This window comes from Amblyraja radiata, chromosome 10, assembly GCF_010909765.2.
Source record: "Amblyraja radiata isolate CabotCenter1 chromosome 10, sAmbRad1.1.pri, whole genome shotgun sequence".
Lineage (NCBI taxonomy): Eukaryota > Metazoa > Chordata > Chondrichthyes > Rajiformes > Rajidae > Amblyraja > Amblyraja radiata.
The window spans coordinates 28,029,644-28,047,799 of NC_045965.1; the positions used below are offsets into that span (position 1 = coordinate 28,029,644).

General features: G+C 43.3%; 1 protein-coding gene across 1 annotated transcript in view; it reads right to left on the reverse strand.

Annotated features, from left to right (window-relative positions):
• Nucleotides 1-18,156, reverse strand: part of astn1 (astrotactin 1) — a 1,835,284-nt gene that overhangs the window by 932,502 nt on the left and 884,626 nt on the right. Inside the window, exon 8 of the mRNA XM_033028426.1 lies at nt 2,005-2,089. Coding sequence (XP_032884317.1) covers nt 2,005-2,089 — 85 coding nt within the window. The remainder of the gene's footprint in view (nt 1-2,004; nt 2,090-18,156) is intronic.

Below are 18,156 nucleotides of genomic sequence, written 5' to 3' on the forward strand. Positions count from 1 at the left end.
CACATCCAATTTATCCAGGCCTTTCACTATTTGGTAAATTTCAACGAGGTGTCCCCTCATCCTTCTAAACTCCAGTGAATACAGGCCTAGTGCTGGTAGAGATACAGCATGGAAATAGGCCCTTCGGCCTACCGAGTCCACACCGACCAGCATTCACCCTGTACTCTAGTTCTAACCTATACACTAGGGACAATTTACAGAAGTCAATTAACTACATAGAAACATAGAAAATAGGTGCAGGAGTAGGCCATTCGGCCCTTCGAGCCAGCACCGCCATTCAATATGATCATGGCTGATCATCCAACTCAGTATCCTGTACCTGCTTTCTCTCCATACCCCCTGATCCCTTTAGCCACAAGGGCCACATCTAACTCCCTCTTAAATATAGCCAATGAACTGGCCTCAACTACATTCTGTGGCAGAGAATTCCAGAGATTCACCACTCTCTGTGTAAAAAATGTTTTTCTCATCTCAGTCCTAAAAGATTTCCCCTTTATCCTTAAACTGTGACCCCTTGTTCTGGACTTCCCCAACATCGGGAACAATCTTCCTGCATCTAGCCTGTCCAACCCCTTAAGAATTTTGTAAGTTTCTATAAGATCTCCCCTCAATCTTCTAAATTCTAGCGAGTACAAGCCGAGTCTATCCCGTCTTTCTTCATATGAAAGTCCTGACATCCCAGGAATCAGTCTGGTGAACCTTCTCTGTACTCCCTCTATGGCAAGAATGTCCTTCTTCCGATTAGGAGACAAAAACCTGAACGTCTTTGGAGCGTGGGAGGAAACCAGAGCACCTGGAGCAAACACACGCGGTTACAGGGGGAATGTACAAACTACGTACAGACAGCACCCATTGTCAGCAACTCTACCACTGTGCCACTGTGCTGCTGGCAAAAGATAGGAATAGTAACTAACAGTGATCCAGCCAACAGCAAGGTGGGCTGGAACAGAGCAAACCCAGACTGGCAGCATCTAGTACTGGAAGATGTTGTACAAATATGTACAAGAACATGCTGTGTAGCCATGGAAACTAAACTGAATCCCCAATGGCACTACTGGTGAAACATGTGCAGCCAATTCTGTAACTGCGAGATAATTAGACATTATGAAAAATGGTTTGCAGTTTGCAATTTTCCATTAGAAACCAGTTGAATAATAGATTGAAAGCAAAACATTAATTATAGTCAGAGGTTCTTCCCTCTATGTTAGTGGTATTATATTTAGGCTTGTTGACTGCCTTCAATGCCACACAGGAAACAAAAAGTCTGAAGCAATAAAAAACAGAGAATTACATTGATTGGAGGCAAATAAAGAATAGAAGCAAGAACACTGGAATGCAATAGTTTCACAATCAACTGTGCAATGATCGTGCTACTCATTACAGTCCAGTTTTTCCCACCCTTATTCTAAAGCATAGATTCAGCACGGATGCAGATCATTTTGTCCAAATAATCCATGCAAGTGCTTATATTCCATAAGAGCCTCGTCCCATCCTCAGCTTCAGTCAGCATGCCCATCTATTCCACCAACATGTGTTCATTTAGCTTCCTTCAAATACACCAATGATTGAATTGTTCCATTTATTTCTCGTCCGGAAAAGTGAAAGCAAAGGGCAATTTAAAATAGTCATTAAATCAATGAGTGGTTTGATAAAGCGATCTTAGAGAAGATGTTTCTAACTGCAAGTTATAAATGTCATAAATATACCCATAAATCAATCCAGGAGAAAATTCTTGGTGCAAAATGTCTTTATGTTAGAGATTCTGAGGGGATCAAATAAGTTAAAAAATAAACATAATGTGAGGAAGAGAATAAAATGATAGATTTTGATGCAACCTAAAAATACCTTCAGAGATTAAAGCTTTACTTTTGAAATACAAACATATCCACTGCAACAATACAGAATTGTTTTGGCATAGCATTGATGAATAATAAGTAAAATATTTAATGATTTAAAAACATGCAGTGGAATGAAATAGGATTCAGCGAAAATTCATACACTCACCCTTGATTTGTTCCCCAGTCATTTCTGATGCAAAGGTGTTTGTGGACAGGATCTCGTGTGTAGCCCTCTTGGCATTCACATTCACCTGTAGGAAACAAAGATCAGCTTTGTCAAAACCTTCACAGCTCAGATAAAACAAGTCCTGAAATTTTATTGGATGAAGGAAATGAATCTTTCCAACAGACATCTAGAGGATGAATTGTAATTAGTTTGACCCCAAATGATTCAGGTCACTAAATTAGCAAAAAAATAATTTTACTAATTTATCTTACGTTATAAACCTCATATACACATTCCTTACTTTAGGTTCCATGGTTGCAAAATATAGAACATAGAAGAGAACATCACAGGAACAAGCCCCTGAGCCCACAATGTCTGTGCCGAACATGATGCCAGGTTAAACTACTCAGCCTGCATGTGACACATATCCTATCATTCCCTGGAGATCCATGTGCCTATCTAAAAGCTTCTTAAATGCCACTATCAGTTGTGCCTTCACCACCACCCCTGGTAGTGTGTTTCAGACATCCACCACTCTCTGTGTAGGAAACTGCCCCAACATAATCTTTAATGTTGGGCAGAAACTGCCCCAACCTTTAATCTTTGCCTCTTTCAGCTTAAAGTGATGCCCTCTTGTCCTTTACATTCCAGTCACTGTATTCATCTTGTTAACATGAATGCTGCATCAGGTGGCTGAAGTTACACCACTATTTTTATGTTTTTTATGTTATTACTGGAACAAAATTATCGTATCATTTTGATTAAAATTGTGACTGGGTTCATTTCAAATGCACTGAATGACACTCAACATTTTCATGAAGTCACCAGCAGATAATGTGATAGCGTTCAAAACAATGTGAATTGGACAAAGCATTCAATTAAACAAAACAAGTCTGTCACCAGGAGCACCTTATCATGAGTAGAAAAACAGCACTTGTCAACTAACCCTTTCATCATAGAAAGGCAACAGCAGTTACTTGGAAGAGATTAAAATGACTAGTTTGTGCAGGTACTGTCATAGTTAAAAAATGTTTGGACATGTACATGGATAGGACAGGTTTAGAGGGATATGGGCAAAGCACAGGCAGGTGGGACTAGTTGGTCAGCATGGGCAAGTTGAACCAAAGGGCCTATTTCCATGCTGTATGAGTCTATGCTTCTATATCTATTCAAAGGATTATATTTCACTAAGTAACTATGCCACAAACCTGCAAATCATGACCCAAATTCCATGCCAAGAGGTAAGCATTGCGGTTGCTACAGGATTCACTGACTGCATTAAATCAAAAAGAGTAGGACTGCACAGTGGCACACCTGGTAGAGCTGCTGCCTCACAGCGCTAGAGATCTGGGTTCAATCCTAACATTGGGTGCTATCTGTGTGGCATTTGCACATTCTCCCTGTGACTACATGGGTTTCCTCCAAGTGCTCCCGTTTCCTCCCACATCCCAAAGACGTGCAGGTTTGGAGGTTAATTGGCCTCTGTAAATTGCCCCTAGTGTACAGGAGGAAGTGGATGAGAATGTGGCAAAACATAGTGTGACTATGCAACTAATGTGAATAGGTTGTGGTAAATCAGTGGGTCAGGCAGCATCTCTGGAGAACATGGATAAGTGATGTTTTGGATGAATCAGCCTGAAGAAGAGTCCAAACCCAAAACGTCACCAATACATATTCTCCAGAGATGTGGCTTGAGCCGCTGAATTACTCCAGAACTTTGTGTCTTATCTTGATTTGCCCTCATCATAGGCAGCATGTTAGTTTCCTCAGTGTCTCAGGGATAAGGAAGAGATGGCAGCCAGAATTTCTGCATCTAATTGTTGTATACGGACCTTTGTTGGAAATAAATGAGCTATAGGTTGTAATGACATGACCAAATGGAACAGGCCCAGTGCTTTGATCATCTGCAGAAGTCAATGGATTGATGTCTTATACCCAGCTTGCACAAACTCATGGTTCGTGACCAAAATCTCTGCCAACCTGCATTATTTGCGATGAAGGTTGAAAATTAATATGCGCAAGCATGCATTTACTAAGCTAAAACGTTTTGTTTTCACTCTTGTTACATGGAAGCGTGGTGGGTATATAAAACGAGCTGCCAGAGGAAGTAGTTGAGGCAGGTAGTATCACAACATTTAAAATACATTTGGACAGGCCTACAGATAGGAAAGGTTTAGAGGGATATGGAAAAATGCAAGCATGTGGGACTAGTGGAGATGCTGGCATCTTGGGCTGAAGGGCTTGTTTCCATGCTGTATGACTCGATGACTCTAAGTGAATCTGTGGTGCGTAGAACTATATATGTTAATTGGTCATGCTGGATCTTGTACCTTTTTCTAAAATGCATTCCGTTGAACAGAATTTTGGAAGCAGATTACTATGTATTGCCTCTATTCGTTCTGCTAGGCAGGAGTGAAAGACTAGACATAAATGCTTCATTACAACATCCCACAATATATTTGTTAATGTACATTTCTTTGCATCAACTCCCACATCTGGTATATGCAGGATTAATGAAATATTCCAAAGGCAATAGAAGAAGCAACATTTTTAATAAATATTGATATAAATGTCATTAATTAAAAGCATTCAGGAGACAGATTGCTGAATCGCTGCTGACTTATTAATAATGTGCGCAGATTCAGTGCTAGGATCAGGCATCAAACATTGGCACAAGAGGCTCCCAAACATTTTGTGCTGGACCCTCTGGGAGCAGTATCCATGTTCTCCAGAGATGCTGCCTCATCTGCTACTCCAGCACTTTGTGCCTTTTTTGTGTAAACCAGTACCTGCAGTTCCTTGTTTTTCCTATTCAGATTTCGTTTTTCTGCAACCTTCACCCCACCCATTCTCCACTGTAATTATAAACATTAACTATACACTAGATCACCTGGCTAAACCAGATCCTGCCTTGATTTCCATGAGGAATGAAAGAGATGCTTTGTAACAGGCATTAAATCATACTCAGTCAGTATCTCATTTACAGATTCAAAATAACTTCATAAACATGATTTCCTGCAAAACTACTCCACTTAATTTAGCAGAACCTGTATATTTTAAATCTTATTTGATAAAAAAATCTCCAATTCAATCTATATAACTCCACGGAGCAAATTGGTGATAAACTAAATGATACCATTTATAATACAAGGTTTATAAAAAATATTGCTACTGGAATTCAAAATCCCAACAACAATCAATGTACGAATAAACACCAGAAATCAATATTCAGCGTGTGTTTGTGTGTGTATATATATATATACACATAAATATAGATGGAAAATCATTGTTAATTTATTCAATATCAACATTAAATGATTTTGACTAAACAATGATAATTGCTCTTTTTAATCATTCACAGGATGTGGGTATCACTGGCAAGGGCAACATTAAGACCAAAGGGGTGGCGCGGTGGCACAGTGGTAGAGTTCCTGCCCGCACCAAAGATCTGGGTTAAATCCTGACTACGGGTGCAGTACGGAGTTTGTATGTTCTCCCTGTTCCCGTATGGTTTTCTCCAGGTGCTCCGATTTCCTCCCACATTCCATAGACATGCAGGTTTGTAGGTCAATTGGCTTATGTAAAATTATCCCAAGTGTATCGGATAGAATTACGATGAGTAGGTGATTGCTGGTTGGCCTCAGTGGGCCATAGGGTCTGTTTCCATGCAGTATCTCTAAACTAAACTAAACGCCATCTCCAACTGCCATGGAGATTTCAGGTGTACCAGGCCCCTTGAATAATTGCTCACCACTCGCCCAGGCAACAACTCTCAAGAAGCTCAACAACATCTAGGACACACCGATCTCCATGATTGATGCCTCCTACCTATTCACCCAACACCTGCTAGATGCCTTGACCACGGGATCACCTGTCTCAAAGACGCACAGCAGCAGCTCGTCAGTTCCCTCTGACAGCATCTCTCATGTTTGTGACCTGTGCTGCCGGGAAGTACAGGAGCAGCAATGTCATGGGACGCCATAGCTTCCAAATCCCCCGCAAAGCATACATCATCTTGATTGCTATTTTGTCAATGTCACTGGGGCAAAGTGCCGGAATTCCCTAACTAGCATCTCTTTGGAGCCACCTTCATCACAATGATTCAGGAAGGGCATTCACTGCCACTTTCTCAGAGCAGCTGGGAACTGGCAAAATAACAAGAAAAAAGAACCAAAACTTTACTTCCATCAAACATTATCTGTAGCTGTCAAGTCAAACTGTAATGAAAGGTATTACCTGCCTCCAAGTTAAAGGGGGAGGAGTATTATGTATGTAATATAATTGGTGTTACCGGCCTCCAAGTTAAAGGGGGAAGAGTGTTAGGTATGGGATAATTAGGATCAGTAATTGGTGTCTTGTGATGTCTGGGGCAAGTACGCAGGAGCAGAAAAGACAAGGTGGCGTCCTGCAGTAAAGAAGCTTGTATGATTCCTCCCGTGTCCGAGCCTTTATTCAAGACTGTTCAAAGCATCTGAATACACAACAATTGGTGACGAGGATAAAAGAACGAAGATAAGAACAAGGCCAGCAAGAACAATCGAAAACAAAAGTTAAAAATAGTAGTATTTGGAAACAAGTGGAACAGCACCAAGCCAAATGGTTTTGAATTGGCGCCAAAAAGAAAAAAGGTAGGAACGGGAAGCAATAGCTCAGGGAAGAGCTAGGAAATCAAGCAGGGGCAGTAAGGGTCACCAAGCACGGTGTCAGCTTACCTGGAATGTATCCAGGGCTGTGCAGCCCACAGCCAAGCCCAAGCAGCAGCCACAGACGTCGGGTGGGGGCCTAGTACCGTGAAGGCCACGGACAGGTCCAGAAAAGCCACCGACAAGAGGCTGAGTCTTCAGCCCAACTGGGAACAGTCAACCCGGTGGGGGGAGAAAGCAGAGAAAGCCCGGTCGGGAACAGAGTCAGCCCGACCGTGAACAGAGAAGCGGAGATAAGCCGAGTTCTGCCCGGGGCTTTAAAATAGGGCACACAGCACCGGAGCGAGGAAAAAGACGGAAGTTGACTTGCGGCTAAAAACTTGAACAGTATAATCTAAGAGACTGTCCTAAAAACTGCCGCGATCGCCAGCGAAGGCATGCAGGACTGATTATCTACAGCACCCGATTGGCAGCCAGTTTTTCACCTGCTAAAAGACTAAACTGTTAAATACCTTAAGACCTACAACATCCAAATGCCTTCAAAGTAATGGCTGAAGCAATAAATCAAGTGAAACTGTCAATTAATTGCTGAATCTGCCAAAATAAAAGAAAGAAAAAAAAATGGAAAAGAAGTGGTTTGGTCATTGAGTGAAATCCAGTTCATCATTTCGGGGTGGATGAATCAGATCCCTTTCAAGCGGGGAATCTACACAAAAACATTAGAAGACTTGACAGTAGCAGTTATGTTAAAACTATAAGATAATGAGAGGAATAGATAGATGCATAGATTCTTTTATCCAGAATAGGGAAATGCAGAACCAGAGGACATAGGTTTAAGTTTATGTTTAGGAAGGAACTGCAGATGCTGGTTTATATTGAAAATAGACACAAAATGCTGGAGTAAAGTTTTGGGTCGGAGCCCTTCTTCAGACTTGGTCACCTATTATTTTTCACCAGAGATGCTGCCTGACCTGCTGAGATTACTCCAACATTTTGTGTCCATTTTAGGATTAAGTTTAATTAGTTTTTTGTGGCACAGCATGGAAACAGGTCCTTTGGCCAACTGAGTCCGCGCCGATCAATGATCACCCATATACGAGTTCTATCCTACACGCTAGGTACAAATTTACAGAGGCCAATTAACCTACAAACCTGCACGTCTTTGGAATGTGGGAGGAAACCGGAGCACCTGGAGTAAATTTACGTGATCACAGGAAGAACATACAAACTCCACACAAACCGGGGTCTTTGGCACTGTGAGGCAACAACTCTACCATTGAGCCACTGTGCTGCCCACAGGTGAGGGGGAAAATTTTAATTGGAACCTGAGGGGCAAATTTATTACACAAAGGGTGGTAGGTACATGGAATGAGCTGCGAGAGGAGGTAGTTGAGGCAGGTACTAACACAACATTTAAAAAAAGATTTGGACAGGTACATGTATAGGATGGGTTTAATAGGACATGGGCCAAACGCAGGCAGGTGAGACTAGTGTAGATGGAGCATCTTTGTTCGGCTTGGGCAAGTCAGGTCGAAGGACCTGTTTCTACGCTGTATGACTCTATAACATTCAGCAGAAAGTTAGTATCCAAGGGTTTATGCAGGGTATTAATCTGTTAATGTATCAGAAATCTGTATTATTCTAGTAGATATGAATCAAGGTAGATCCAAACCCTCTGTTTGTTTCTCTATCCCTGTTTGGAGAAGCACTTTTATACAATGACTTTTGGTCCTGAGTTGTTCATGTGGCTCACAGAAACAATATTTTTGTGAAATATCATATGACATTTTACTTAATTAAAACTGTTGAGTAAATGCCAGTTTTCATTGTTGTTGCTACTACTGCAGACAGTTTCTCCCCTTTTACTCTGACAGATGTGTGGCTCAGTGGTGCAGCAGTTAGTGCCACTGTTTCACAGCCCCAGTGTTCCAGGTTTGATCTTGACTTCTGGTTCTCTCATTGTGGAGTTTGCATGTTTTCCCTCCGACTATGTGAGTTTCTCCAGTTTCCTCTCACATCCCTGGGTGGAGGGGAGAGAGAGGGAGAGAGGGGAGGGGGGAGAGAGAGGAGAGGGGACGAGAGAGGGGGGCGAGTGAGGTGGATGGGGAGAGGTGGAAGAGAGAGAGAGGGGAGAGAGAGGGGCGAGGAGATGGTATAGAGGGGGGAGAGATCGGCGTAGATGAGCGGTGTGTGATACTCGTGTTGTTTGGTGGGTCTGTGGGTTGTAGGAAAACGAGGGGAAGGAGGGGTAGAGCGTGCCCCATATTGCACAATTCCAATTAGGGGGGGGTCCACCTCCTCCTCCACCCCCCCCCCCCCTCCCCCCCCCCACCGCCCCCCCCCCCCCCCCCCCCCCACGCCACCCCCAACTCCACCCCCCCCCTCTCCCCCCCCCCCCCCCCCCCCCCCCCCCCCCCCACCCACCCCCCCCCACCCCACCCCCCCCCCACCCCCCCCCCCCCCCCCCCCCCGCCCCTCCCCACCCCCCACCCCCTCCCCCCCCCCCCCCCCCCCCCCACCTACCCCCCCCCCCCCAATGTTGGCAGCCCTGGATAATTGAGTTGATCTAATAGCTATTACATAGATGTAGTTACACAGTGACTAGGACAAGGTATGAATATTGCAATTTATACAGTAGCGTAGTGGTAGACAGTTATATAGTATTCGAATGACCCCCAGAACATGCCCCTCAATAGGGCAGAGATTAAATGGAGAAATATCACAGGCTGTTTTAAGGAACTGCAGTTGTCATGGGAGACTTTACTCAATATATTAGTTTTAGTTTTAGTTTTAGAGAGTCCGTGCTGACCATTGATCCCCACACACTAACATTATCCTACACACACTAGGAACAATTTACAATTAAACCAAGACAATTTGCTTACAAACCTGTTTGTCTTTGGAGTGTTGGAGGAAACCGGAGCTCCCAGAGAAAACCCAAGCAGGCCATGGGGAAAACGTATAACTGTGTACGGACAGCACCCATAGTCAGGATAAAACCTGGGTCTCTGGCACTGCTGCTCAGCTCTACTGCTGCACCACTGGGCTGCCCTTTGATGGGATGAACCAGGATATGGAACAAAAATAATTTGTGGAATGCGTGAGGGATTGTTTCATTGTGCGGTGTGCTATGGAACCTACCTGGAATAAACTCCTTTGGACATGAGGAGGGATTAAGAAGAGATTGTGCGGCTAAAGATTCCCTGAGAGGCAAGGACCATAATGATACATTTTGATCACCCCAGGAACAAAACTGCTGTCTTTGACTTTAATAAGGGCAATTATAATGGTATGATGGTGCACTTGTCAAAGATGGACTGGTAAAATAAGCTAATAGACTGGTCAGCATACAAACGATGGCAGATATTCACAGGTGGTCTATAACACTCAGCAGGAATTCATCCCAATTAGAAAGAGCTACTCCAAGAGAAAGAGGCACAATCTGTGGTTAATTAAGGAAGTCAATGATAATGTTAAATTGTTAATTACGGCATACAACATGACAAAGGCTAGTCGTAGGCTTATAGACTGTGAGATTTTTAGGAATCAACAGTAATAGCCTAAAAAGCACAGTGGCGCAGTGGTAGAATTGCTGCCTCACAGCACCAGTGACCCAGGTTCGATCCTGACCATGGTGCTGTAAGTACAAAGTTTGTACATTCTCTCTGTGACCACGTGGGTTTTAGACAATAGACAATAGGTGCAGAAGTAGGCCATTCGACCCTTTGAGCCAGCAATGCCATTCACTGTGATCATGGCTGATCATCCATAATCAGTACCCCGTTCCTGCCTTCTCCCCATATCCCTTTACTCTGCTATGTTTAAGAGCTCTATCTAACTCTCTCTTGAAAGCATCCAGAGAATCGGCCTCCACTGCCTTCTGAGGCAGAGAATTCGACAGATTCACAATTCTGGGTGAAAACGCTTTTCCTCATCTCCATTCTAAATGGCCTAGCCCTTATTCTTAAACTGTGGGCCCTTGTTCTGCACTCCCCCAACATCGGGAACACGTTTCCTGCAATTTTGTGTACCTTCGATATTCCAGCATCTGCAGTTCCTTTTTGAACCCTTAATAATCTTGTATGCTTCAATAACATCCCCTCTCATTCTTCTAAATTCCACTGTATGCAAGCCCAGTCTCTCCATTCTTTCAACATATGACAGTCCAGCATTCCCAGGAATTAACCTCGTGAATCTACGCTGCACTGCTCAATAGCAAGAATGTCCTTCCTCAAATTTGGTTTTCTCCGGGTGCCCCGGTTTCCTCCCACATGCCAAAAACGTGCAGATTTGTAGATTAATTGGCTTCTGTAAATTGTCCCTAGAGTGTAGGATAGAACTAGTGTACAGGGTGATTGTTGGTGGGTGGGCTGAAGGGCCTGTTTCCATGCTGTATCTCTAAACTAAACTGAACTTAAAAGGAGAAAACTGATTTGGAGAGAAAATCCGACAGTAATATCAAGCCAGACAGTAATAATTATGGATACATCAATGGGAAGTAGCAAAGATTGTTTAAAAGATACAAAGTGCTGGAGTAACTCAATGGGTCAGGCAGCATCCCTGAAGAACATGGATAGGTGATGACAGACAGAGAACATGGCTGGGCAAATTTCAAATAATATGGAGAAACTAGCAAAAATATGATAGATTTGAGAAATTCTCAGGGCAATTATCAGAGAATATCATGAGAGGATCAAGTTAAGTCCTGTGCGGAAATTCTCAGGGCAAAAGACAGACAAATCACTCTGACTTAATGGACTGAAAAAAATACACAACGTGCAGGAGTAACTCAGCGGGCAGTAACTCACCATCTCTGGAGAACACAAATAGGCGACAATTCTGGTCTTAACCCTTCTTTGCACTCGACATAACATCTACTGTTGGCCAAGTTCAATAATCAAACAAGTAACCAATCATATAGGGAAGCTGAAACATTGTTTATGGAACTAATGTCTTTGTCTATGTGCTACAACATTGAGAATTACATTGCGAACTCTGCATCTTCCCCTTTGTTCTATATATTGTACAGAAGTTTGACTTGATTGTATTTATGTGTGGTTTATCTGATATGTTTGGATAGCATGCTTTTCACTGTACCTCAATACACGTGACAATAATAAACCTAAATCTATTTTCTGTTGCTCGTGTGATAATTTCACTCAGGTAGCAGTAACGAGATAGATTGTAGCAGAAAACAACAGCTACATATTCTTTGCTCTACAGATTAAATATAACCTAAAAGTCGATTAAAACCATTGAAATTACAAACCCAAACATTGGAAAGGTTTAAGCTGTCTTCAATTCAAATTAAGAGATGTGTTATTTGGTGTAGCTCTCGCTAACCTTTGTTTTGTTACCCAAAACCCTGTTGATTTGTTTTCTTTATGAAAAGATGCACTGCATTTTCTCAGTGAGGTCCAATTATTTACATCAATATTTTTCTTGCTTCATTCAAGGAATTTTTATGGCCTTCATTTAATTATCTAATAAAGTATTAACACTCTGTGTTGAAGTTCTTCCTTCAAAAATGAAACAGTACTTTAAAGATAAGAATGATGACTTTTCCACTGTACTGATCTTGACGATAAACAGAACAATGACATAACCACCTTATTTCTAGAAATAACAATATACTTTCCAAAGATTCCTATTATAAGAATTTTATTTCAGAGGTAGGCAAGACATTAAATGTTCAATGCATGCTTTTCGATTCAGAACAAACAATCAAGGATTGTCAGCTTCAGATGATCATTGCAGCAGGGAGCTCCAACTAAGACATAGGAGCAGAATTAGGCCATTTGGCCCATGGTGTCTGCTCAACCATTCAAACATGGCTGATCTATTTTTCCCTCTCAACCGTATTCTCCTGCCTTCTGCCCTAACACTTGATGCCCTTATTAATCAAGAACTATGAATCTCCGCTTGAACGATACCGAATGACTTGGCCTCCACAGCTGTCCGTGACAATCGATTCCACAATTTCACCATCCTCTGATTGAATAAATTCCCTCATCTCCATTCTAAAGATATGTCCTATTAATCTGAGGCTGTGCCCTCTTGTCCTAGTCTCTCCCCTACTGGAAATACCATCTCCACATCCATTCTATTCAGGCCTTTCACTATTCGGTTAATTTCAATGAGGTTCCCCCTCATCTAACTCCAGCGAGTGCAGGCCCATAGGCACCAAACGCTCATCATTCATGAGCCCAATCATCCCCATGATCGTTCTCGTAAATCTCCTCCTTACCTTCTCCAATGCAAGCACATTCTTCCTCAGATGTGAGGCCCATAATCCTTACATAATTAGTTAAAGGATCTCCAAAAAATCTGCTTTAAGATTCAGAATAAATATTTAATTAAGTCCCGGCATGCTTAACCTCTCTCTGTAGCTCCGACCCCCGAGTCCTGGAAACATCCTTGCAAATCTTCTCTTCAACCTTTCCAACTTAAGATCATCTTTCCTATGACATGGTGCCAGGAACTGAACACAATAATCTACATGCAGCATCACCAATGTCTTATAAATGCAACATAACCTTCCAACCTCTATACTCAATACTCTGATGGATGAAAGTCAATGTGCCAAATGCCTTTTTGACCACCCCATCTACCTGTTAAACCACCTTCAAGGGGCTATGTACTTGCACTCCTTGATCCCTCTGCTCCACAACACCTCCCAGAGCCCTACAATTCACTGTATACAGTGCATTCAGAAAATATTCAGACCTTTTCACTTTTTCCACATTTTGTTACGTTGCAGCCTTATTCTGAAATGGATTAAATTATTTTTTTTTGTAATCATCAATCTACACAGTAATTAAAAAGAAATAACTGAAATATCACATTTACATAAGTGTTCAGTCCCTTTGCTATGACATTTAAAATTGAGCTTACGTTCATCTTGTTTTCATTGAATATCCTTGAGATGTTTCTACAACTTGATTGGAATCCACCAGTGATAAATTAAATTGATTGTACATGATTTGGAAAGGCACACACCTGTCTATATAAGGCCCCACAGTTGACAGTGCATGTCAGAGCAAAAACCAAGCCGTGAAGACCAAGGAATTGTCCATGGACCTCCGATACAGGATTCTGTCGAGACACAGATCTGGGGAAGGTTATAAAACAATTTCTGCAGCATTGCAGGTCCTGAAGAGCAAAGTGGCCTCCGTCATTCTTAAATGGAAGAACATTGGAACCACCAGGACTCTTCATAGAGCCCGGCCAACCTGAGCATTTGGGTGAGATGGGCCTTGGTCAGGGAGGTGACTAAAAACCCGATGGTCACTCTGACAGAGCTCCAGAGTTTCTCTGTGGAGATGGGAGAATCTTCCAGAAGGACAACAATATCTGCAGCACTCCACCAATCAGGCCTTTATGGTAGAGTGGCCAGATGAAAGACACTCCTCAGTAAAAGGCACATGACAGCCCGCTTGAAGTTTTCCAAGAGGCACCTAAACAAGATTCTCTGCTCTGATGAAGCTAAGATTGAACTCTTTGGCCTGAATGCCAAGCGTCACGTCTGGAGGAACCCAGGCAATGCTCATCACCTGGTGAAGCATGATGGTGGCAACATCATGCTGTGGGGATGTTTTTCAGTGGCAGGAACTGGGAGACTAGTCAGGATCGAGGGAAAGATGAACGGGGCAAAGTACAGAGAGATCCTTGATGAAAACTTGCTCCAGAGCATTCTGGACCTCAGACTGGGGTGGAGGTTCACCTTCCAACAGGACAACGACCCTATGCACACGGTCAAAACAACCGAGGAGTGGCTTTGTTACATGTCTGTAAATGACCTTGAGTGGCCCAGCCAGAGACCGGACTTGAACCCGATCGAACATCTCTGGAGGGACCTGAAAATAGCTGTGCACGACGCTCCAACCTGACAGAGCTTGAGAGGATCTGCAGAGAAGAATGGAAGAAATTACCCAAATACACGTGTGACAAGCTTGTAGAGTCATACCCAAGAAGACTTGAGGCTGTAATCGCTGCCAAAGGTGCCTAAACAATGTACTAAGGAAAGGGGTCTGAATACTTAAGGGCCTGTCCCACGAGCATGTGACTCCATGCGGTAAGCGCGACCTAACGTGGTCGCTTGAGCCGAACGGCCTCGCGGGGCCGGTCCCACTTCGATCGCCGGAGCCGTATGGAGTTGTGCGGAGCTGGTCCCGACATCGCGCGGGGCTTCGAAAAACTGACCGTGTTCAAATATTCCGCGCGGCAACGGCCTGCCGGCCTGCAGCTGCATTTAGGCCGTACGCAGCACCTCGACGGGCGTACGCACCGTCTCGACGCCGGACGCAGCGTCTTGACGCCGTACGTCACGCGTGAACTTCCAGCGGACTTCGCTCGAACTTCACGTCACTCACTCGACCTCTGCGCGGCCCCCGCTTCTGGTTTGGTCGCGCTCGCCGCATGCAGGCGCATGCTGGTGGGACCGGCCCTGTATGGGGATCACTCGACCTCAGCGTGGCCCCCGCTTCCAGTTTGGTCGGGCTTGCAGCATGCAGGTCACATGCTCGTGGGACAGACCCTTTATGTAAATGTGATATTTCAGTTATTTATTTTTAATTACTTTGCAAAAATTTCTAAACACCTGTTTGTGCTTTTTTATTATGGGGTATTTTGTGTAGATTGATCATAAAAAAATGAATTTAATCCATTTTAGAATAAGGCTGTAACGTAGCAAAATGTGGAAAAAGTGAAGGGGTCTGAATACTTTTTGAATGCACCGTAGGTCCTGTCCATGTTAGACTTCCCAAAATGCAACACCTCACATTTCTCTGTATTAAATTTCATCAACCAGTCTTTGGCCCACCTGGCCAATCGATTAAGATCCTGCTGCAATTTTTCACTGCCACCTTCACAATAGAATACTGAGTTGGATGATCAGCCATGATCATATTGAATGGCGGTGCAGGCTCGAAGGGCCGAATGGCCTACTCCTGCACCTATTTTCTATGTTTCTATGCAAAACTCCCCACTTTTGTATCATCTGCAAACTTGCTAAATTAGCCATGTGCAATCTCTTATAAAATCATTAATAGAGATGGCAAACAGTAATGGGCCCAGCACTGAACCCTGAGGCACACCACTGGTCACAGGCCTCCAGTCTGAGAAGCAACTTTCCACCATCACCCCTCTGCTTCCTTCCATGAAGCCAATTTTCCATCCATTCATCAATCTCTCCTTTGATCCCATGCGATCTAATCTTCCAGAGCAGCCTACCATGCGGAATCATATTGCTGAATTCTTTAGTTTACAGATACAGCGTGGAAACAGGACCTTCAGCCATCCATCGATCATCCTACACACCAGGGACAATTTACAGAAGCCAATTAATCTACAAACTTGCAGATCTTTGGAATGTGAGAGGAAACCGGGGCACCCTGAGAAAACCCACATGGTCACAGGGGGAATATATAAATGCCGTACAAACAATACCCGCGGTCCGGACCTGGGTCTCGGGCATTGTAAGGCGCCACTGTGCCTCCCTAAATTATGCTTACTCAGATAAACATGGGAAGCTTAATAATGGGATAGTGATCCACTTGTTCTGTATGCATGCATTGACATTTATTCAATAGAGACAAGGTTACTATTTTGTCAACCACTTGATGTGAACTCTCTGCAAACACTTATGGAATGATTCATTTGCAATAATTACCATTTGAGGCAATTTATCAGAGAATATCATGAGAGGATCAAGTTAAGTCCTGTGCAGACGTAACCTCAGACTTGAAACAAATTCACCCCAGCTCTCTCTTTAATGTAAATAACCAAAATATTTAAACTTATTTATCCTAATCTTATCTCAGAACAAAATACTTATTTCCAACTGAACACAAGGTGCTTCGAGGAACTCAGCAGGTCAGGTAGCATTTGTTCAGGGAATTAACAGGCGATTGTTTGGGTCCGGCCTCAGACTAATTATAGTAGGGTAGCTAAAGCTGGAAAAGAGAGGTGGGGCAGGATAATGCCTAGAAAGTGATAGACAGATTCAGTGAGCAGAGTTTGTTTGACTGATTGATGGAGTAAATGAGAAAGGCTGAAGATAAGAAGGGTGTCAAGATATAGCGAGGTGAAATGTACAGCCAGAGGGAGAGATATATGTGGAAGATGACTGTGGGTGGATGTTTGGCGGTGGGGGGGGGGGGGGGGGGTGACAGAAGGGCGAGATATTGGAAGAAATAGGTGTGGGGTGGGGGGGGGGGGCTCAGGAAAGAGGATAGGAGGTGCATTACTTAAAACTGGACAATTTGATGTTCATATCTTTGCAGATTTTCCATAGCATATTGTTTTGAATGATGTTGACATACTCATAGAGTAATATAACATGGAAACATGCCCTTCAGCCCAACTGGCCCATGCCAACCAAGATGCCCCCTTTACACTAGTTGCACCTACCCACGTTTGGCCCTAAACTTTTCCTATCCATCTTAGTTTAGTGTAGTTTATTATCACGTATACCAAGGTACAGTGAAAATCTTTTATTGCGTGCTAACTAGTCAGCAGAAAAACTATAAATGCTTATAAATGAGCTATCCACAGTATACAGCTACATGATAAAGGGAATAATGTTAAGTGCAAGATAATATCAAGTAAAGTCCAATTAATGATAGTCCGAGGGTCTCCAATGAGGTAGATAGTAGCTTAGGACCACTCTCCAGTTGTTGATTGGATGGTTCAGTTGCTTGATAACAGCTGGGAAACTGGGAAGTTGTACCCGTCCAAATGTCTTTCCATTTAAACAGTTTTATTTGAGTTGCAGCTCTCCTGCCACTTATTTATTCAGCATTAACGATGTGCAATTCCTTACTTCCCTCTGTGACTACGAAGGACTAAATGGCCTGTCCCATTTGCCCTCGACTCATACTCAAAGCATGATCGACACGAGGTCATAGGAGGTCTTCGTAACTCTCCTTCATGCTCGAGAGTGGTCTCCGTGTACTCGAGGCCTCAGCTAGGTTGCGGCGTTTTTTTGCAATATGTTAAAAATTGCCCGCGAGTAAAAAAGGTCGCCATGGAAAAAATCGATAATTTTTTTACTCGTAGGTTCAGTCGTAGTAGGTCGTAGTAGGCCGGCATGTTAGGCAGTAGGTAATCGAGGGTAGTCGAAGGTAGTCAAAGGTAGTCGTGGATAGTCTTCATCATAGTCGAAGGGAGGTCGAAGGGAGGTCGAAGGATATCGTCTTCACTCTCCACTAATCGGTGTCCAATTTTCCCGAAGTTAGTCATAGCTAGTCGTAGCTAGTCGAAGCTGGTCTTCAACATAGTCGAAGGAGGTCTTCTACATAGTCAAAGGAGGTCTTCAACATGTCATTTTTTCAAACTCTTCTAAACTCGCCAAATAGGTCGCCCAAGTGGGACAGCCCCTTTTGATCTAAGCTTGACATCATAGAAACATAGAAACATAGAAAATAGGTGCAGGAGTAGGCCATTCGGCCCTTCGAGCCAGCACCGCCATTCAATATGATCATGGCTGATCATTCAACTCAGTATCCTG